Genomic DNA, 23,628 nt, shown 5'->3' with positions numbered 1-23,628 from the left:
TATATGAAAAAAGATGTATTACATCTATACTTGTATCTATACTATGTGTATATAAATTGATTTTATTTATATCACAAAATTATTTTTTTAAATAAACTTAATAAAAAAAATGTTCGTGCAAAAATGTACCCGAGAATGCTTCTTTCTATTGAAAAATTCATTATCGATGTCATATATGTATAATTGAAAGAATTTTGGTTATGAACCAATTTCGGAAATAAGACCACTCATACGATAGTAGTTTTATTCACTCAGCCTAAATACAAAATGAACGTTACCTTTATTGATATATTTCTCAATTTACCACCCATCAAAGGAAAGTAGAATATTAAATTATAACGATGAATGTCATTCAAGAACTATGTTTTTTTGAGCTACACCATGAAAAATTTTGACTTAAATGTAGTTAACTTGTAGCAAACAATCTATTTACCAACTTTTGATCCATAAAATCAAATTTAAGTTTCACAACAAACCCGAAACAATTTTCATTTGAGAAACATAATTTGTTGTTGATTTTTGGAATTCACCAAGTATTTTGAAATATAAAGTAAAATAATATGTTAATATTTATATTTATAAAAATATATAGATATTATATAAATATAGTGTAAAAGGAAAGTGAATAATAATTGATCTATTACATATATATTAGTTTTGGAGGGAAAAAATTGTGAGAATTAACCAAAGGATGACAAGTGTCCACATTTATTTTACTTTATTAGAATAGGTAGATAGTGTATGCTCGCAATTTTCCTAATTCAAGCATATATCAGCAGGCTCCGATCATATTCTTCTTCGTTTTCCCCTGATTTGGCCTAAGGCCCGACCCAAAACTGAAATGTAAGACATCGTGACCGATGTTCTATTCCGTTCCGCATTTTTGGGGTTTTCAGTCTGGCCCAAAATATGTTCACCCGTGTAGAAAGAAGACTTGAAAATTGAAATCATACTCTTGTATCAAAGCATTCTCAACCTATTCTCAAAAAATAAGTGAGAGAAATTTGTAAATTATATGGTATAGTTATAAATGGTTATAAGTATAGGAGAGAGAAATGTCATACGGAAAAATTAAATTTGGGGTTTTACTGTTCACACCGTATAATCTATCTACCTATTCTAATAAAGTAAAATAATTGTGGACACTTGTCATCTTTTGGTTAATTCTTACAATTTTTTTCCATTCAAAACTAAGATCTTAATTGATCCTAACATATGTAATAGATTAATAATTATTCACTTTCCTTTTATACTCTATTTATATTATATCTATACATTTTTATAAAAATAAATATTAACATATTATTTTACTATATATTCCAAAAAACTTGGTGAAATCCAAAAATCAACAACAAACCATGTTTGTCAAAGATTGAAAAGAATATAATTTCAAATGTTATCATTAACATATTGTACTATATATATTATAGAAGATTGTAAAGAAAAACAAAACTCGAATTTAATTTCATTTTACAAAATAATTTTTTTAATCATTAAATTATAAATATATGCTAAAACGTCGATCCATTTTTTAAAAACCAACCATTTTATCTATTATTATTATTATTGTAATTTGTCATATAAATTTATAAATTATAAATCTATGATTTAAATCTATCCATTTATTTTTCGGTTAATTTAGTAAACTATATATATGTTAAAATGTAATAATAGTATATACCAATCACTTCCAGACATAATAAAGTTTATCATATTTAATTTCTTATTTTTTTTATCAAGGGTTATTTCGGGTTTTTTATGGAACTTAAATTTGATTTTTATGAGTTAAAAGTTGGTAAATAGATTGTTTGGTACAAGTTAACTACATTTAGATCACAATCTGTTACGTGTTTTTAAATTTGAGTGTTTTTAAAAGTTTGTTTCTAAATGAAAATCTGTTCACAGTGTTGACTTGAAAATGAAAATTAGAGTGTTTTTAAAAGTTTGAGAATGCAAATAGGTTTATCATCAAATTTGTTACGTGTTCACAGTATTGACTTGAAAATGTCAAACGGATGAAAATTAGAATTTTAAACATGAGTCGGGTTTCAAAATTATTTTCAAGGGCATTTTTGAAAAATCAAAAAGTTTGGGATTTGGAAAATTGACAATTTTCCCCTCGACTATTAAAATTTAAGAAAAGATTGCGAACACATTTGACATGCCACCCCCAGACCTATCAATGCTTCTAACTTTTATCATATTTGAAGTATTTGTGTAAGCATTAACTTTTCCTTCAATGGTGATCAGAGGGTTGTATGAGAAGCATGTCATGCAAAACTATGCTCAAATGAAGCAAAATATTTATAAAATTGAATGAGTTAACATATTATTTTTTATATCGTCATTATGACAAAGTCGATAAGCTCCCTGAAACTTGTCAAAATCTTTTTCATGGTGTAGCTCAGTTAAACATAGTTTTTGAAGAATATTAGTCGTTACAACTTAATGTTCTAATTTCCTTCCATAGGTGGTAAATTGATAAATATCAATAAAGATAACACTTATTCTGTAATTAGGCTAAGTGATTAGAACTACTATTGTATGAGAAGTCTTATTCACAAAACTGGTTGATAACCAAAATTCTTTCAATTATACATATATGACACTTAATAGATAGTTGGACTAGAATTAACGAACACTTAATACCAATATTATTCTTTATTAGTATTAGTGTCCAATAAAAATAGAAATGGGGGAGCCAAGCGGTAAGGCAACAGGTTTTGGTCCCGCTATTCGGAGGTTTGAATCCTTCCGTCTCAGAGTATATCCCCTGTACCCGAATACTTCTTTTTTGTTCAACAAGGTTCTGTTTCACGGTCTAATAACAGTATTCCTCTTTCTTTTTTTGTTCAACACGTAAAATTCAATGTTCTCATTTCCTTCGATAGGTAGTAAATTGATAAATATATCAATAAAGATAACACTTATTCTGTAATTAGGCTGAGCGGTTAGAACTACTATTGTATGAGAAGTTATATTCCCGAAACTGGTTGATAACCAAAATTCTTTCAATTATACATATATGACACTGAGAATGAAATTTTTGCATGTGCATTTTTTTTATTGTACACATTATATAATTATTTGTTTTACTTGCAATTTTATAATTTGGATAATCCCGTGTGTGACACGGGTTCTAAAGCTAGTATTTTAATATTTTCTGAAAGTTGTTGTAAATGAAGGAGAGAGAAATGATAAAGATAAAAATATAAAAGCGTATCTTTTAATTGAAAATAAAAATCTGTAATTATTTTTATTATAATAATCTAACTATTATATTAAAGCAATATATATTCACATGGCATTTAACTAAGTTATCCATATATGATCCCAACTCAACAATTTCCAAAATTATAATTTACACACAAGTTTCCATTTCTACAATCTCCACTTTATGAATGATAAAATGAAAATATGTTATTAAAATGCTTGTAGCTTACCAACTCAACTATGAAGAATTTATATTAACCTTATCTTTTTTGTAACATTCGTATTACAAGATTACTAAATAAAAGAAAATTATTGTTTCGTGTGAGTCGCTCATTTAAATGTGTGTGTGTTTATATTTGGATAAGGATTAGGATTGGTGAAGGAAGTGGGTGGTGGGGTCCATAGCTCTCTGTATAAGGCCATCCCCCCATCCCTTCATCATTTCTTCCCACAACACACACACACACTCCCTAGAACACACACATACTCTCTCTCAAGACCCGAATCCGATTCCGGGCTAAAGTAAGGAAGATCTTGGTGATCAAGTGTCTTCAAACAACAAGAATCACGTCCAGATCCTCGACTTGTCCAGATCCGAACCAAACCCGAAGCCAAATGTGAGTTTTAGCCAACAAGGTTAAGTTTTGTGGTTGAGTTTGACGTGCAAATCGATATCTTAGTAGATCGGGTTGTAGGATGTAAGAAAAACATAAACTTGGTGAGTCTTAGCCTCACGAGTATGAAATAGGACAAAAAGGTGATGTTCGGACCTCATAAAACACGGGTATACAAAGTTGGTACGACCCAAAACCCATAAAAAGGGTAAAACCGGGTCCTAAGGAGGAAATAAGGAGAAAAATGGCTTTAAAATGGTAAAAACGAAGAAAAGGAAAATTTTCGCACAGCCATTCGAAGCGAAAAAGGTTGTTTCGCATCGCACTGCCATGCGAAGCGAAAAAGGTTGTTTCGCATCGCATGACCATGCGAAGCGAAAAAGTTCCATACCCTAATAATATATGCGAAGAACGAAAGGGTTACATACCCTGATAATATATGCGAAGAACGAAAGGGTTGCATACCCTGATAATATATGCGAAGAACGAAAGGGTTGCATACCCTAATAATATATGCGAAGAACGAAAGGGTTGCATACCCTAATAATATATGCGAAGAACGAAAGGGTTACATACCCTAATAATATATGCGAAAAATTAAAGGGTTGCAAACCCTATAATATCTGCGAATGTTATAGGGCGAAAGGCTCTTTAAAACATAGAACAGATATATAAAAATAGTGAAGGTAAGTAAAGGTATGAATGAACGGAAGTATGGAAGTAAGTACGAATGTAATATGTGTCTTTAGATATATATATATATATATATATATATATATATATATATATATAAATGTGTAAGAATGAGAATGAAATGTATGTTACCTGCTTAACTAGAACTCACTCAGCGTAGCTGACTTTTAGTATGCACGCAGGTAAATAGATTGAAGGAGCTGGCTTAAGGATGACACGTGACAGGGACTGGAAGACTGGCATCTCAGGATAGGAGTGTTATGAATTTATATGATATGTATTAATACAAGTTAAAGTTTGTAAGACAATATTTGATGTTTTGTGATGTAATGCATGAAGTTTTAAGTATTCCGCAAAAAAATTTTAAGTAACTCTGATTTTGGAACTATATTTACGAGTAAATCCAACGCCAAAGTAGGGTTCTGGGAACGGGGCCTTACATTTTTCTTAATTGGTACATATTAACAAGATATGTCATTATGTATATTATTAAAGTTAACTTTTTTGTTTTATTTTTTAACCACCCGTGTATTACAATTTACACGGGTTCTATCCTAATATGATATAGGACTGTTCAAAAAGCTCGAGGCTCGGGCTCGTGGCTCGCTCGATAAAAGCTCGAATAAAACTAGCTATAAAAAGTTGATTTAAAACATCCTAAGCTGATTTGGATCATTTTTGTAACTGAGTCAAAATCAGCCCAAACTCGGCTCGAGTCATGGTTCGGCTCCTTAGCTCGATCTTAAGCTCATTTAACTTCAAAATCGAGCTAGAGCCTAGCTAAGTTGCCTAGTTTAATTTCGAGCCCGAGCTCGAAACCACTCGGGCTCGACTCGTGAACAGCGCTAGTATGATATATATATATATATATATATATATGAATATATATTGCCGGATGGCAACTAAATGTGTTAGAGCATTCTCATCCAACCCCTCATATTATGTGAGGGGTGTTTTTATAATTTAGAGAGTGATTCAGGGTGTTGTGAGTGAAGAGTTTTTATATTTTAGAAAAAGTAGTGATTTTTCTGTATATTTGAAAAGTTACTGTTCATCCCCTATAATTTTTTAATATATTTTAAAAGTGGTTGTGAGTGAAGGAAAGAGAACAGATAATAATAAAAGGTATAAAAAGTATTATTTAATTGAAATGAAGAGAGAAAGTAAACTAAGTTTAAATGTAATTTTTAATTTGGAAATAGAGGATGAGACGAGAATCTCTTAAACGTGACAACAAAAGCACTTTAATGAAGTTTAACGCCTAAATAACCAACCAAACCTGCACAGAAAGTGATCAAATTTTAAGTTCGATAACAACGATGTCGCATACATTATTCTCCGCAGGTCACGTGACCTTTCCGACGTCACGTGCCGATAATATTCACTTGCTTCCAAGAACAAACCACCGGCGGCAGCTGTGTATCAGAAGCAGTAATAATTTATCATTTTATCTCAAATCCGGCAAAGGGTAATTTAGTAATTTACTATCCTTTAATCCTATTATTCGCAATTTTGCATTCAGTTCGAAGATAATTTGTTCGATAATTACTAATTGCATTTTGAAATTGAAATTATTATAGGGCGTATGGGGTTGTAATTGATGTAATTTGACTTTTTAGTCAAACAAAGTAGTGAGTTTGACTTTGGGTAGGTCAAACTCTGGGCAATTTACTATTTTTTCAGGGGTCGGTTTGGTTTCGGTTTTGTGCTAAAACAGAAATGTCTGTTTTTAGTATTTGAAAACCGTTTGGTTTTGGATTTTTGGGTTTGGTTCGGTTTTGGGCTAAAATCGAACCAAAAACAGAAATGTTTGTTTTTAGTGTTTGAAGACCGTTTGGTTTTGGATTTTTGGGTTTGGTTCGGTTTTGGGCTAAAACCGAACCAAAAAACAGAAATGTCTGATTTTAGTGTTTGAAAACCGTTTGGTTTTGGAATTTTGTGTTTGGTTCGGTTTTGGGCTAAAACCGAACCAAAATCCGTAATGTCTGGTTTTGAGTATTTGAAAACCGTTTGGTTTCGGGTTTTTGGTTTGGGTTCGGTTCGGTTCGGTTTTGGGCTATAACCAAGCGAAAAACCGAAATGTCAGTTTTTAAGTTTTTTTAAACCGTTCTGTTGCGGATTTTTTTTATTTCGGTTTTTGTTTGAGTTTGGTTCGCCTTTTTGTTTTGGACTAAAACTGAATCAAAAACCGAAATGTTGATTTTTTAGTTTTTGAAAACCGTTCGGTTTCGAATTTTTTGGGTTTTGGTTTGGGTTCGATTATGGTGTTTTCGGGTTTGCCATTTGGGCATCAAATTTGTGGCAAAAAAATAATGAATTGGTGCCTAAATGTTTCTTTTAGTTAATAAATAATTGATTATTACACAATTGGCTTAAAATTTTTGGGTTAAAGTGTTAAAAATTACTTTAATTTAATATTCAAAATAAACATCTATAAGTTCAGTTCGCTTTTAGTTAAACGCAAAACCAAACCGAAAGTTCGTCTTTTACGAAGCATAAAACCAAACCGTCGGTTTTTGTTCTGCTTTGGAATTTTCGGTTTCATGCACACCTTTGATTTTCCAGAAAAATTTTACTTATAGATTGTAAAAGAAACACATACCAAATCTGGAGTCGAAACGTACTCACTTTGACCATCAAAAAGTCAAAATTTAACTCATTTAGGCGATAAATATTAAATACACTTTTTTGGTCTTAATTCTTAGCAGAATGAGTGGATTTCACGAGGTTGAATCCAGCGTTCGGGATTACGAATTGGATCAGTATGGAGTTGTGAACAATGCAGTCTTTGCAAACTACTGTCAACACGGTGAGCGTTTGATGTAACATAATTAATAATTACGCGTTTACATGTTATTAGGCATTATGTAAATTATTATTTCGACAGCGCGTCATCAACTTATGGAAAAGATTGGAATCAATATCGATACGATTGCTCGGTCTGGTAATGCAGTTGCATTATCAGAATTGTCACTCAAATACCTTGCACCACTACGGGTACGCGTTTAACTTTTAGGAAAATATAAAATATTTTGCAGTTTGTGTTCTAGGGGTGTGCAGTTGCGCAAGGTTCGGTTTGGGTCAGTTTTGTGCTCAAACCGAACCAGAAACCAAAAGTTCGGTTTTTGAATTTTTGAAAACCGTTTGGTTCGAGTTTTTACGGTTTTTCCATTTAAACTTGAATTTTTGGGTCGAAAATTCTTTTTTGCCCAATATTTTCCTAAAAGTTAATTATTAATTTTGTTAATAATAATTAGGCTAAAATCATTTTGTTAATTATTAATTAATTAACAAAATCATTTTGTTAGGCTAAAATCATTTTGTTAATTATTAATTAATTGATTACTATATAGTTAGGCTAAAATATTTGAGACTTTGAGTTACATATTTATTAAAAGTATATAAATTACTTAAAATTAAAAAAAAAATGTGAAAATCTAAAAATTCAATTTTTTTCGGTTTTCATTACATGCAAAACCAAAACTGAACCGAAATTCCAGTTTTTACGAAAACACATAACCAAACCATCGGTTTTTGTTTCGGTTCGATTTTTCGTTTTTTTGGGTCTCATGCATACCCCTAGACTGTTTTTTGATGGTATTCTTGTAAAAACAGATTGGAGATAGATTTATTGTGAGAGTGAGGGTATCCGATACATCGGCTGCTCGTGCATACTTCGAACACTTCATTGTCAAGATCCCAAATGAAGAGGTTACATGCTTTTGCTTATTAAAACAGTAAAAGACAGAAATACCCTTCACGGGTTTCTGTTAATCTGTCATCTTTTTATTTTCTAAAATGTGTTTTTGTTCTGCTGCAGCCTATATTGGAGGCGCGTGCGACAGTAGTTTGGCTTGATAAAAGTTATCGCCCGATGCGTATTCCAGCGGATGTGAGGTCCAAAATTGTGCAGTTTATTCATCATGACGCGTAGAGGTGCACAAACCGGTTTTTTTTTAAAAACCGGTTCGGTTATTAACCGGACCGGTTTTTTTTGGCCCGGAAAAAAACCGGTTCGGTTAATAACCGGACCGGTTAATAACCGGTTTTTTGCTGTCAAAACCCTAACCGGTCTAACCGGTTAGGACCGGTTTAGAAACCGGTTAGAACCGGTTAATAAACCGGTTTTTTTTTTTTTTTTAAATTTCGCGGTTTCAAATACGAATATTTGTTTTTTATATTTTGTACTTAATGAAGACCATTATTTTTTCACAGTATAAACAAACCGGTAACTACAAGGCAAAACGGTAACTACAAGGCAAAACGGACTGACCGAAGCCATTCTTTGCTTTCGTTGTTAGGGTTCTTTGCTTGGAAGATGAGTATGAGACTCATACTATGAGTGTGTGTTGGTGAATGTGTTTTCAACAAACCAAAGATTAAAAACACATAACTTTCATTTATAGTTTTTACATTAAAAATACAAACATTAAATCGTTATCGCATATTCGTAACTCAAAAATACAAACATTAAATCATTAACACTGAAGAAATCTCTGCCAAGAACTGTTGTTCATGATTTAACTCAAAAATACAAACATTAAATCGTGAACTAGCAGATGCTCCTGTTGTTCCCAATCGCAGTTTGTTCATGATTTGCCTCCATGTTTGCTGTTTCTTTAACTAAATTAGAAAAATCCAAATCAACAAGTAAATAAGAGCACATATTAGGAAAAAGAATGCTTAGACACGATTACATGAACAACTTGCTGTTTCTTACTCATGATTTGCCTCCATGTTTGCTGTTTCTTTAACTAATTTTCTTCGCTACCCGATCCCGAGCTATTTCTTAGGTAATCGTCGTACGCGGCTTCTTCATCGGTCATTGGTTGAGTGTGTCCTTCATTGACCTCGTCTTCATACAAGCCCGCTTCATACTCCATTTCCCCCCTCGAGTGAGCGTTGATGTTGTGCCCTATCTAAAGAGTCCAAGTAATCCTTGTAGCAAATCGACATCTCTATAGCTGGTGCAGTGAGTCGAGTCCTCCTAATCGATATAACCCTGCCAGAAACAGAAAAAGCAGACGCCGAAACTACCGTGGAAGCTTGGACCGTTAGTAAATCTTTGGCCATGGCGGCGAGGATCGGAAACTCATCCTCCTTACCTCTCCACCAAGCCAGCAAATCAAGACTTCTAAATTCATCCGGAGTCATGTGTTTCACAAAGTTGGTACCACCATACCTTCCAAGTTCACTGCTTGGGGTGTTTACCTTTTGACGTTTACCGGCGTCTTCCCAAATCATGTAGTACATCCCCATTTCAAGGTCGGTTTGGGATTGGGATTGGGCAACAGCTCTTAACGAGTCATGAGTTTGGGAAGACGACCCGTATTTTGTAAGGTAGACATCATACATGTTTGACAAGGTGGTGTTGAAAGCATTCTTTAAAGTTTGGCTATAATAGGGGTTTTGATCGTCGTTTAACCCTAGCTCATCACAAATTTTTTCTATTAAAGCTTCAACACCACCAACATTGATGCAAGGGTTTAACGCAGCAGCACATGTCAAAACAGCGGGTAGTTCTTGAAAATATTTTCTAAATTTTTCTTTCATTTTTACACCCATATCAAAATAAGGTGCACCCCTACAATGAAGTTCACTCAACTTTGTGCACATGACAACAATTTTTGGTAAAGCAATGGGGCTTGTTGGATAGTAAACCCCGGATAAACTAGTTGTGCAAGATTTAAAAATTTGAAGGACCTCCGTAACGATCTCAATCAATAACCAGTTTCTAGGATCGTACGGTGCACATTTACCCCTACTTGACAAAATTTGATGAAACGCAATTAATGATTCTTTTTGTTGGATGGCTTTCTCAAACATATTACAAGTCGAGTTCCATCTTGTTGGACAATCCCAATTTGGCCCCAACCATTGACAATTAGCTTCTACACAAAATTTTTTGTATCTTGTAAATGTTTTATTGTTGCTAAAAACATCTCGTAACATTCTTTTAAAATTGTTTCTTTGCGTTTCGATCACGTTTAACCCATCTTGCACGGCCAAGTTGATAATATGTGCAATGCATCGGCTATGAAAAAACGCTCCATCACAAATAGGTTTATACTTTAATTTTAAATGGCCAACCGAGGCCGTATTGTTGGACGCGTTATCAAACGAAATTGAAAAGATTTTATGTTCAATCTTGTATTGTCGGATGACTTTATCCAAGATTTGAAAAATATTTCTACCCGTGTGCGGGTAATCAAACAATTGAAACGCAACGGTTCGTTTCATCATTTGCCACGACTGGGGGTCAACCCAATGAGCCGTCACACAAATGTATGAGTCGGGCGAACCATGAGGTACCGACCACACATCCGTTGTTAAGTTTACACCAGTTTGTAAGTTTGAAAAGTATGAAATTAGTTCGGATTTAGCGTTTTTCCATGCTTTAAGACAATCTCTTCTAAGGGTCGAACGACTTACGTGTTGGTAGCGTGGTTGAACATAGTTTTGCATCATCTCCGTGAATTGAGGGTTGTCGAAGTGGTTGAAAGGAAGTGTTTGTTGAATCACACAGTTTGAAAACTGTTGACGTACCGCTTCAACGTCGTACGTAAACACCGCTCCTTGATTCGTCATCTCCGGCTGCGAACTACTTCCCGATTCGTCCTTCAAGGCCTTGCAAAAGGGCCTTTGTACATGCGCTTTTAAAGTGGAGTTTGCATCTTTGCCATAAAACTTCAAACAATGTTTGCATCGAGCTTTTTGGCTACCGTTAGACATTTCGCATAGGTCGAATTGTTGCCAAACATCATGGTTTCGTTTCGTGGGGATGACCCGAACGATCGTTTCTCCCGTGTTCGAGGCACCCATGTTGACGGATGAAGCAGCACTTTGGGAGGCCATGATAATCGACTACGAAATAAGAGTGGTATACTCGAGTATGAAATAAACGACTACGAAATAAGAGCGTATGGAGTGGTAATGTGGTATAATTGAGCGTGAGATAACAAAATAATCGCGTATGAAATAAACGTTTAGAGCGTTTGGAGTTGTATAATCGAGTGTGATCTAACCAATACCCAACCTAAATTATATATAGATGTTTGTGGGGGTAAAATGGTAAAAAAAAAACGGTCCAAAAACAAAAAAAACGGGCATATAGCCGTTATACAACGTTCAAAAACCGGTTTTTAACCGGTTAACCGGTTATGGAGAAACCGGTTAACCGGTTTTTCCACAACGGTCAAAAACCGGTTTTTTTATAAACCGGTTAACCGGTTTTTCCATAACCGGTTAATAAAAAAAACCGGTTTTTCCATTAACCGGTTCGTTAACCGGTTTTGGATCTAGAACTTGTAACCGAAAGACGAACCGGCGGTTTGTAAACCGGTCAAACCGGTTTTTAAAAAACCGGTTTTCGTAAAAACCGGTTTCCGGTTTAAACCGGTAAACCGGTTCCCCAACCGGTTTTTTTGACCATCTCTATCTCTAATGACGCGTCCAACTGATGCATCGCATTAAAAACATTTGATGAACATTTTTTAGGTATGTGACAGGAGAAATATTATTTTTCGATACGGTGTAACATTTTCTATTGATATAAGTAATGAAATATAATATTTTTTTTTTTTTATTGTTATATTTATATCATGTTATTTGTTCTTGGAAGGCTGGCTTGATGAATTTTAAAATTGTCTGAAACTTGTCAGATTTTAAATCTTGATGGTGATATCTTGAGCTTGGACGTTGTTCACAAGTCGATCCAGGGTGGTTTCGAGCTCGAGCTTGAAATTAAACGAGACAGCTTAGCTAGGCTCTAGCTCGATTTTGAAGTTAAATGAGCCTAAGATCTAGCCAACGAGCCGAGCCATGGCCCGAGCCCAGCTGAGATCGATTTTGGCTCGCTTACAAAAATGATCCAACTCAGCTAGGTTGTTTTTAATCAAGTTTTTTTTAACTAGTTTTATTCGAGCTTTTATCGAGCGAGTCATGAGCTTTTTGAACAGCCCTAAGCTCGGTTTCTATAACGCTAACACAACATGCTAACACAACATAACGTTTTACATTATTTTTAACTGGTTCTAAAATGTTTATAACTATGTGTTTATGAATAAGTAAAAATTAGTGATGAAGAATATGGATATTCATTAATCATGCATTTGTGTTAGAAACATGGACAATTTGGCATGAAACAGACAAATTCATGAATAAAACTAGAGATTGATAGGCTACCAAATTTAGTTTGGTCTCCAAAAATATAAACATGTTTGGTTCACACATTGTTTTAATATTAATAAAGAAATTTTAAACTTCAATAAATTAGGACAAATTAAAAAAGAAAATGACTAGAAACAAAGTTACAAATTAGGTATCATATACTATAGAACAATAAGGTTGGTATTTAGATATTATCTAAAAATGTATAAACAATTGCTCAAATTTAATCACAAAGGCAGATTACCCATTTGACATGTCCATTAGGGATGTGTATGGATCAGGTCGGGTCGGTTTAGTTTTGGAATAAAACTTAACCGAAAAATAAAATTTTGGTTTTTGAGTTTTTAAAAACCGTTCGGTTTCTGTCTTTTCGGTTTTCTTTGGGTTCGATTCATTTTCGGATTTTTCGGTTTTGTAATTCTGGGTTGAAATATTTGGGTTAAATTATATACTAAATTATTATAAATTACTTAAAGTTCAAAATAAAAATAAAAAAAATAAAATCTAAAAGTTCGGTTCGTTTTTCTGGTTTTATTACACGCAAAACCGAAAGTTCGGTTTTTTACAACAACACAAAACCAAGCCGTCGAATTTTATTTTGCTTCTGTTATATTGATGGGTTTTTCTTTGATTTCAGATCAGTTTTCTCAGTTTCATGCACGCCCCTAAATTGTCCAGTATTATCCGTTTTGCATGATGTATTGGATACTTTTCTAAAATAGGCATACAGACAACCTCATGTCACAAACAAACAAAAACATTTAACAATAACATGCCACTCCACCTGGTTACAAACTTACAATGTTAACCTCTTCACATCACTTATAAAATACAAAACCAACCTCTTCACATCACTTATAAAATACAAAACCAACCTCTTACATATGTAACATAAATAGAAATCTTAATTCTTGCAACTAATTGTGTTTGTGAAGATGGCATATGAAGAGGTCATGAAGAATAAGGTGATGGTGGCCATTGATGATAGTGAGTATAGTCAACATGCTCTCACTTGGGCCCTTAAGACTCTTGGTTCTACCTTGGTAGATTCGGAAGTTGTCATCTATACCGCCCGAACACCAGTTGATATCGGCTATTTGTATGCGTCTTCTTGGGGAAGTATATCTCTGTCTCTAATTGTTCCAGTAAAGTCACTCATCATATAGTATAACTATTTTAAAAGAAATTTTCGCTATCAAGTATATAAGTTTTTTTTTTTTTTGCTTGCTTAAATCTGATATAAACTAAAACTTTTAGTTGTTTCAAACATGACACAAATCTAACATGAATTTCATGAGTTTGGGTTTCATTTAAACGAGTGAGGGTCAGTCTCATGTCGAACCCATGAACCCGTTTATGTAAACACATGGCCAGTTATGAAGGGGGGCGAGGAGGTCCACCGTCCCAGGCCCAATCACCCCGGTAGGCCTGAATTTTTTAAAAAAAAATTATATATATATTTTTTTAGAAAAAAAAATGTATTGTTAATTTTTAAACCCAATTACTCGACTCATTTAAGCCCATTTTTATATAAAAAAATTGCATAACCCAAATCATAATAACCAAGTAAGTCTATTTAAAAATTTAATTGTCTAAACCCAATAAAAAACCCTATTACTTAAGGCCCATTTTTTTTCGCCTTCAGCCCAAAAGATGTTAACGATTCTCGAAGACGACCCTGTGTTATTGGGTTAACCTATCTAAGCAGTTGAGTTTTTAAAACAGTTAAAAATATGTGTTATTACTTATTAGGTATTTAACGACCAAATTTAAATATATTTAATAGATAAAAATGAGCATCTTGTTTATAGGTTAAAGCACAATTATTTAATAAACCCTACAAAATTTTTTTTTCTAAATTTGTGATTTAAGAATATTAATATGCAAAAAGACAAAGTAAATTTTCTGGTTAAATGGGTGTGTCCGTGTCAACACAGGAAAACTCGTGTTGCGTTTGTGTTTAGGGTCATGTGTCTGACACGCTTTTCGTGTTCGTGTCATGTTCAAGTTCTAGCGTCTAACATGATTTTCGTGTTCGTATCATGTTCAGCGGCTGAGCTGATAAAGGAACTTAAAGAAAATGAGAAAAAAGCAGCCATTGATTTGCTTAACAAAGCTAAAGCCACTTGTACCGAATACGGGGTTTTAACTTCCATCTCACTTTTAAATGTCTCAAAATTACTATTTACAAATACAGTAAATAATATTTCGTTACTTGCAGATCACCGCAGAAGGAGTCACAGAGGTCGGAGACCCAAAGGTAGCTATATGCAATGCAGCGGAAAAACTAAACATCTCGTGGTCGGGAGTCATGGCCGCGGGCCTGTGACAAGGTTAGGGTTTTTTTTTTTCTTTTGTATATGATAACTTTTTTGTTACCAATATTTTTTTATAATTTATAATTTTTTTAATTTTTTTTATTTGGCAGGGCTTTGTTAGGGAGTGTTAGTAACTACTGTGTTAATCATGCTAAGTGTCCGGTTCTTATAGTTAAGAAAGCCGATTGAATCAGTAACTGTGCGTGTTTGGATTTGGTTCCTATATGTGCATAAATAAGAACTTACTGAAATATAAAATATGCGCTTTCATGTTATGAGTTTTACATCTTCAAAAACCATCTCTTAGACACTTGCAAGACAATAAAACTAATGATAACTTCAATAAATGACAGGTCGGTCGAACGAATATGAATTATTTTTTTTTGTTACAGACTGTCAATATTCACAATTTAGTGAATTCTTGTGAAAAGTATTAGCGTCACTCACGTTATAAATAATCTCAAATATGTAATATTGGCAAAAAAACAGTCCCAACTTAGCACTTAGCTGGTGGCGGTTCCAACTAAAGGTGTATTTATTTACAGCAGTCCTCAACTTAGCACTTAGCTGGTGGCGGTTCCAACTAAAGGCTCCTCGCGCTGAGCTTTGCACATGAACTCAAAATGAGTCATGCGCACTAATCCACAGGGATGGACTTGAGATATATGAATCCCGTAAAATTGGAGGAGCGCACCTATAAACCTCGTCATCGGAAGACGAAGATTACAGCGGGTGAAAAAGTGAGAATATAAAGAGATATAGCCGGCGGGAGGATCCGCCGCCGTCTGCCCGGAGCAGACAACCATACTCAGGGAGAAAACCCTGTGAAGCAATGAGACTATCAAGCTCAGGCTGTTTCAACTTGCAGGGGATCTCGTCCCATCTTTTCGCCGTTTTATTCTTTCCCCCCTCCTCTGACGAAGCCTCGGCAACCCGAATACCCTTGTCGGTTTTCTTCAAAGTAGACATAACCACTTATTTTACACGGCCTTTACTAAGGGAAATTGTGGTGTCTGGGTTATCAGACATACAATTGCAAATCGAACAATATGGTTACTTTAAGCACGGAATTCAGGGACGAAGACGAAAGCTCTTAATTGGAATGTAAATGATAAGCAAAAGCTCTGAAAATGACAGTGGAGATGAAGAAAAAACTGTTCAAAAGGTTTGGTTTTATAGGCCCATGGGAGAGAAAGAGAAACAAGTAATAATCAGATCTACGCTCACGCGCCCCCACTCGCAGGCGTAGGCCAACATAAGCGCGACACGTGTTCCTGACACTGCATGAGGAGACGTGAAAGGCCACTGTAGCACCTCGAGCACACGAAAGGTCTGACACATAACGTCTCTATTTCTGATGCATGTCAACACCAACCAACCACGTGCATTGACGATTCGTTTTAACCAAAGGGATGGAATTTCGCGCAACGCGCGTACAAGAAAAGAAAAATAAAAAACAAGCCTTATTGAAAAAGCAAACTATTAAGTCTAATATCTATCTTACCTCGCTCGCGCGAGACAAGACACACATTAGACTGGGGGGGGGGGGCTTGAAGGGGTATGCACCCGCCTTAACATCGAGCGGGGCGGGTCAACCCACAAGATATAGACAAGAGGCTTGAAATCAGGATGTCATGAAGACACAAAGCCAAAACCTATGCGCAAGCGCATGAAACATCTGCGCGTGGCGCATATCACATACGCGCAAGCGTATGAAACATCTGTGAGAATAAAGAGAAGACCTTGCGCATCCCCGGGATAGGCGCATAAAGGCCGCGCGTAAGCGACACACAACAAATGAGACAATAGTCTAATCCAAATCAGGATAAGGACAACCATGATTGTACTCATCAGGCAACCTTCCAGAAGGTATCTTTTAAGGAATAAAGAATGTGCTGATGTTGACAGCTGCCAATGAAGGGTGGACAACTCAGCAAAGCCCATGTGCCACCACGTGATGGCACATGGGTCAGGTGAAATACCTTGGTCAGAGAATAATCAATGAAAAAGCACCAGGTGTCCTAAGTACACGTGGCGCGAAGCAATAGGAGGAGGCCAAAAAGGCCCTAATTGGGTCTGAGCCAAATCATTGGAAACCCTAATACTATAAATACCACACCACCTCAACAGTGCAAATAGAGACAAGAAAATATATTCTAAGTCCTTTACTCATTTTACATCCTGATTATCTTCTCCTACAATACCTGATTCTCACACCGGAGGGTTACCCCAAAGAGGACCCCTCTGTCCCTTTCTGAGGAGTAAGCTCACGGTGCTGTTCGTTTTGTAGGTGGAAGAACTCGTATCTCGGAAAACCATCGGTGATATAGCACACTCGTACCCGAGGAACGTTGATCGTATACAAGTAAGTCGATACACGCTTCTTCAATAACATTATTATTATTTTTTTCTCACCACCACCTATCAATATGGAAATTGCTGACCTCAATCTCATAGGTGATTTTGAAGCCGGAATGAAATGTCTACAAAACCCATCTCTAATATCTAAGCTTTCCTTAATTAATAAACTCCCACAATTGTATAGTTTTTGGACATGTGGTGCTTTAGTCATTGCTGTCTTTGCAACTTTCACATCCGTGTTTAATAACATTAAGTTGTTTATTATACAACACATACGTGTTAGATTCTTACTCTCCTGCCAAAATTCTCCACACCATATTTTCGATGATGACGATGATTGCGAATTTGACTTTTCTGACGATGACGGTACGATGTCCTCTATCGTGGAGTCCGATGATGATGGCACGGATTCCGAGGAAGATCGTGTGGATAATGAAGTGTTACGGGTAGAGGGTGGTTCGGGTTATTTCAATGTTAATGATAGCGAAGGGCAAAATGGTAATTATACACTCCGACGGCGTAATCGATTTTCGTGGTCGGATTTTTCCACGGGGAAAAGTGTTGTACAGTTGTGGGATAGTATCGGGTTAGGGTTAGATTTCGAAGACGATGAATCGGATCCCGAGGGTAAAATTGGGATTTGGGTCGGGATGTGAAATTGAGCTCCGGGAAACGGTGCCAAGTGGCGGTGGAGAATGTTGTTTTGACGGCGGAGATGAATGGGAATAACGGCGGAGTGGGTTTTGCCACGTATGATTCTAGGGTGGATGCTAGGTGTCCGGCTATTTATGCGGCGTGGCGGCCACGCCAGCGAAAGATTTGGTTAGATGACGGCAACATTGTTGGTAAGGAGTGAGTGTGTGGTTCACGTTATGATGAATGAAACGATGTCGTTTCTCATGTAACAAGTAACAACAACCATATCCAGTAGATGTCGTTCGACGTTATCTTTAATAATTCTTAATTTTTCATATTCCTATTTTTATTAGAAATAATTGGTTTTTCCATATGTTGTGGTTTATATTTGTTGAACATATTGCTTTGTAGTTGGTGTGCAAATATTAAAATATTATGATGCTAAAAAAGTAAAACCAATAGTCTAATAAATAATAGTATTGTAGATATGTATCAAACAAATAATCATATGATGAGCAAAGTTGTGGTTGTAAAAGTCCATACAATTGCAATTAGTAGTTTGGTACATACTTAATGGTGTAGGTCAAGGTTCTCAAACATGTTAGGTTGGTCTCTTTAATTTTGTGTTTGGTTGTTTATTAATCATACTTTTATTTTAAGCAAAAAATTATTTTGTATATAATTTTCTGTAATAATCAATATGCCTTGTCTGTTAGAAAAAAATAAATGGGTACACAAATAGTGACAAATCTGGTAAAGAATAGGGTCCATGCCAGCTTTTGTATGTGGTGAATGGCTGTCATAGTGTAACGTATAGGGATGTGTAAAAGATCTGAATTCGAAACTAAACCTGTGTTATCTAAATTCTGAATAAAAAATATCCGAAAATTAGATATATGAAAATCCGGATTCAGATTTGGATGGTGATTTGAATTCATATATGCATTTAACTATTTGAATTTTTAGATATCCGTTTTTAAACACCCTTAGTCATGTATTATGAACAAATTGATTTGAGCATAACATGTCTTCAATTAAAATCCAACTAGACCAATAACATGGAGGCGAATCAAGATGCAAATCTCTTTATGCAATCATCTTTCCATTAGAGTATGATGAGAAGTCTCCCGTTGGATCATAAACTCTCTATTTCAAGCATTGTAACCGTTTTTTGGTTACAATAATGTCATAGATTTACGCTCTTGACGTACCCAATAAATCACACGTTACGTGTGCAATTATTAGAAAATGTCCATTAAAGTGAGATATGTCTAGAGTTTACACAAATGCAAAATTGAAATGTGCATAGATTCTAAGAAATGTCATTTTAAGTATTTTAGAATTTGTATGTCAAATTAAATGTTACACTTTTAAAAGAAAAATGAAGTGAAAGTATAATACGTTATTATTAAGTTGAAGTAGTTTCAATGATGGACCCCATTTTCCATTTTAATAGTGATGGCTCTTGGCCTTTTCCATTTTTTATAGCGAATCGGACAGCCTTTTATTTAAATAACTAAAAGTGCAAGGCTTCGCATAAATTTTGTTGTTGCTTATATCTATCTAAAATAATTATAACTTATCTGTAAACTATAAACAAAATTCGTTTTTTTTCATTATACTTGATTATATTATTAATTTAGCTCGTGTAATACGTTGGTTACTAGCCTTGTTATTATATTTGTAAAACACACTAATAACAATTTGTAACACAACACACACACGCACAATATTTCCTACTTTTTCGGTGTAAGTTAGTGACTCGTTAAGGGCAGTGCTCTACCTCACATCTTCTCGACGTGTGACCTTTAACCATCAAACCCGATGGTTTATTCCTTGCTAGCATGAGACACTTTGTTCGATAACAACCAATCCTAAATGATACCCATAAAACCATGCACTTAAACCTTTTACTATTTTCATGGAAACAAAACTGATTTACATTCATGCATGATTACCATAACTCTAATCATATATCAGGTATATGATTACACATCAAATCATTCGCCATTACGTAACGTAAAGATCGTATCACCATCATTCTATCAACTCTATTTTATGGTATATTTTTCCAAATACTAATCTTGTATAAAAAGGATATTTGCATTAGAAACAGTTAATGAATTTGAAAATATCAAAAAAGTACTTAAAATGCTCTTAATGTTGATTTTTGTTAATATAGTCATAGCTAAATATTTATCCTTAGATAAAAAGGCAACAATGTATTTGCATAATAATAGATAAAATTGAAAAATAGATCATAAATGATCCATGAACCAGAGGTGCATAAAAGACCCGAACCCAAAACCGGACCTGAAAAAATATATGGAACCGGTTTTTTATACCCAAACCCGTACCCGACCTTACCTGTAGGGTACGGATATGGTATGCATTTCAGTACCAAAACCCGTACTCGGAATCGCGCCCGATTTATAGCCGGTAATACCCGAAAACTGGAACTAGTTCCATACCCGGAACCGGGTTTTTCCAACACCTGAAACCGGTTTTTCAAATACCCAATCTATACCGAAATTACCGAAAATATCCCTAAGTAAACGCTTAAAAAATCCAATTTATACCCGAAAAACCCCGGAAAAAGCCCCCAAAAAAGGTTTTTCAATACCTGGAATAGGGTATTCAAATACCCGGTTCTATACCCGACCCGAACCCGAACCCGAACCCGAACCCAATGTATAGGATATGGTTTTTAGAGACAATACCCGGACCCGAGCCCCACCCGGGTATTACTACCGATTTTTCAATACCTGGCCATACCCGAACCCGGGTATTTGAAAAACACGATTTATGCACCACTACCATGAACCCGTGACAATGTGACATGATAACTTATTAGCTTAAAAGTTTTTCGTTAGGCCCAAACATGAGAGTAGAGAAACCAGATAGCTGCATTTGGGCCCTTCTTTTACTTACAAAGAAGCCCATTTGAGATTTGATTAACCCTTTTGTCCCATTTATAGTTAAGTGGTCATATTAAAGAAATTTGATGATGGGCTGGAGAGGTGCACAAATCGGGTTTTTCAAATACTTGGGTTTGGTATGAAATCAGGTTCAGGTATGACCGGGTACTTGAAAATCGGGTTTTGGCAATACTCGGGTCGGGGTCGGGGCCGGGTTCGGGTATTCTCTCCAAAATCCATACCCTATGCATCGGGTTCGGGTATCGAACCGGGTATTCTAAAACTGGATATTTGAATATCCTATTTTCGGGTATTGAAAAAACACTAGTTTTGGTTTTTTGGGGCTTTTTTCGGGTTTTTTTTCGGTATAGATTGGATTTTTTTAAGGGGTTACAATATTTAGGGGTATTTTTAGGTATTTTTCGGGTAATTTCGGGTATAGATCGGGTATTTGAAAAACCCAGTTTCGGGTATCAGAAAAACCCGCTTCCGAGTATGGAACCGGTTCTGGTTTTCGGGTATTACTGGGTATAAATCGGGCACGGTTCCAGGTACGGGTTTTGGTATAGAAATGCATACCCTATCCGTGCCCTACGGGATGGTCGGGTACGGGTTCGGGTATTAAAAACCCGGGTATTAAAAAACCGGTTCCGGGTATTTTTTTCGGGTCCAGTTTCGAGTTCGGGTTTTTTGTGCACCTCTAATGGGCAGAATCAATTATTGCAAAAGAAAAAAAGTTCAATTTTTAAGATTTCATTTTTATTTTAATCTAGTGGTTTATAAATTAGGGTTAGGTTCAAATAAAAAGTTTGATTTTCTTAAGAAGGCTAGGAAGAAGGATATTTTAGTCTTAACACTTTAAAATCAAAACACACTTACTTTAATCTCAAAACCCACTTAAATTAATTTCAAAACTCACTTACATAAAACCCACTTACATCTTCACTCATCTTCTACAACCACCACCACTCCACCGCCCATCGCCACCACAACCGTCACCCACCGCCATCACCTCGCCGGAAAAGTCCGAAAAAACACAATGTAAAAAACATAATGGAAAAAAACACTATAAAAAAAATGATAAAAACAAAATAAAAAACACAATTGTATGGCACAATGTAAAAAACACAATGGAAAAAAACACAATAATAAATACAATTGTATAACACAATTTTGGTAAAACACAATACGTAAAAAACCCAACAATTTTTTTAAATTTTTATATAACAATATGGTACTCATATAAAAGATAAAAATACACTCGTTATTATGGTGAATTTGTTTTTCAATAAAAATGTCGTAAAAAAAGTTATGAACGTTTTAAAATGACGGGGGAATTTAGCATGTGCCTAGCATGTGGAGAGAGAAACTCAACAAATGTGTTATTCATTTTATGCCCTTCCCCTTATTTTCACACATTATTGCCACCTAAACTAATCTCAACATTTCATCTTAAAAATCAATGGACAAGATTACTCCCTATCTTTCCTACAAAAACTATACTTTCTATTATAACCTAACCCTATAAATTAAAATTTAAATGCATAGTACTTTCACGGTTTTACCAGTTGTTATATTTGACAGTGAAAAAAAGTTTAGTCTACATCAAAGTAAAACCCATTTATATTTACTTAAAACTATTTATGAAAATTTAACTGGTCAAATCATAAATTTCATTCAAAAATGCTGTTCGTCTAGTCAATGGGCTACCCTCTTAACTTTGCCCTAACTTGTATTAAAATTCTGTACTTGATAACTCAAACTTTTGAGTCTGAATGTAAGGGGGTGTTTGGGATTCCTTATTTTATCTCTTTATAACTTATTTAAAGCATAAGTTATAAGTTAAAAAATAGTATTTTATATCTTATACACTCACAAAATCTAACTTTCCTAAACACTGGGTTCTAAGCTATAAGGAGCTAAAATAAGGAAACCCAAACACCCTCTAAATATTTTTGTAACTGAATTAGTTATCAAACTAGTCACTTTATCAGTTTATTGGTCGGACTGGTTTAAATATATAAAGCCATTATATGTGAACTGGGTCAGGTTCATTGGTTCAACTATTCCTACAAGTGAACTGTTCAAATGGAGACGGTTCAAACAGACTATAGCCGATTTCTATACCTATTTAGAAACACCTTTTTAAATCCATCACCCCTAATTCCCTAAACAACTCAAGTTCCCAAATTGTCCGCATCCATTGCTTTGAATTGGAACTTGAAAGAACTACTTAAAGCCCAAAAAGTTAGATGTGGGAGACAAATTTAGATAAAATACAATAACATAAAATAAAATTGTAGGTGGTACAAGTGAGAAGAGTACAAGTTGTAAACACAAATGATTAGTTTGTAGTTGAGTTGAAAAACACAAGAGAGTGGAGGTTGAGTATAAACAAAATGCATTGGCATGCAGTTGACCACCCAAACAAATAGTTACCACCTTATTCTAAGTTACACAAAACAAATAAATGTGTTAAAATAATTAGGTGTTACTGTCGAGAACACTAGTCTCTAAGCATGTCCCTAGAGCATGCGTGCTCATATATAACCAATTTCCAAATCAATGATGCCAATATACATGATACACCACTCTACTTGAAGGAGCGAGTTGAGGTGCTCATTAGTAACTTGAGATTGGTAAGCTCAGGTTATGAAATAGAGCGTGACTAGGCTTGCAAGCCGTAACGAGTCTATAATTATTTTA

At 34.9% G+C, this 23,628-nt stretch overlaps 2 protein-coding genes and 1 pseudogene across 3 annotated transcripts; all 3 read left to right on the top strand.

Moving 5' to 3' along the window:
• Positions 1-5,839: 5,839 nt before the first annotated feature.
• LOC143553482 (acyl-acyl carrier protein thioesterase TE3, chloroplastic-like) lies at positions 5,840-8,454 on the top strand. Its single transcript, XM_077043477.1, has 5 exons — positions 5,840-5,988; positions 7,229-7,329; positions 7,408-7,517; positions 8,136-8,231; positions 8,341-8,454. The coding sequence occupies exons 1-5, from the start codon at positions 5,840-5,842 to the stop codon at positions 8,452-8,454; spliced, it is 570 nt and encodes a 189-aa protein (XP_076899592.1).
• Positions 8,455-13,624: 5,170 nt separating this feature from the next.
• Positions 13,625-15,278, top strand: LOC143553481 (universal stress protein A-like protein; annotated as a pseudogene). The gene is made up of 4 exons (XR_013138836.1): positions 13,625-13,808; positions 14,740-14,831; positions 14,911-15,022; positions 15,118-15,278. The product of XR_013138836.1 is annotated as a universal stress protein A-like protein (transcript).
• Positions 15,279-17,436: 2,158 nt separating this feature from the next.
• LOC143553491 (uncharacterized) lies at positions 17,437-18,024 on the top strand. The gene has a single exon (XM_077043482.1). The coding sequence runs from the start codon at positions 17,437-17,439 to the stop codon at positions 18,022-18,024; it is 588 nt and encodes a 195-aa protein (XP_076899597.1).
• The last annotated feature ends 5,604 nt before the right edge of the window (positions 18,025-23,628 follow it).

This window comes from Bidens hawaiensis, unplaced genomic scaffold, assembly GCF_021521415.1.
Source record: "Bidens hawaiensis isolate Kalapana, Puna unplaced genomic scaffold, B.hawaiensis_p1.1 tig00017249_1, whole genome shotgun sequence".
In the NCBI taxonomy this organism is placed as follows: Eukaryota; Viridiplantae; Streptophyta; class Magnoliopsida; order Asterales; family Asteraceae; genus Bidens; species Bidens hawaiensis.
This window is presented reverse-complemented; position numbering and strand designations above follow the sequence as displayed.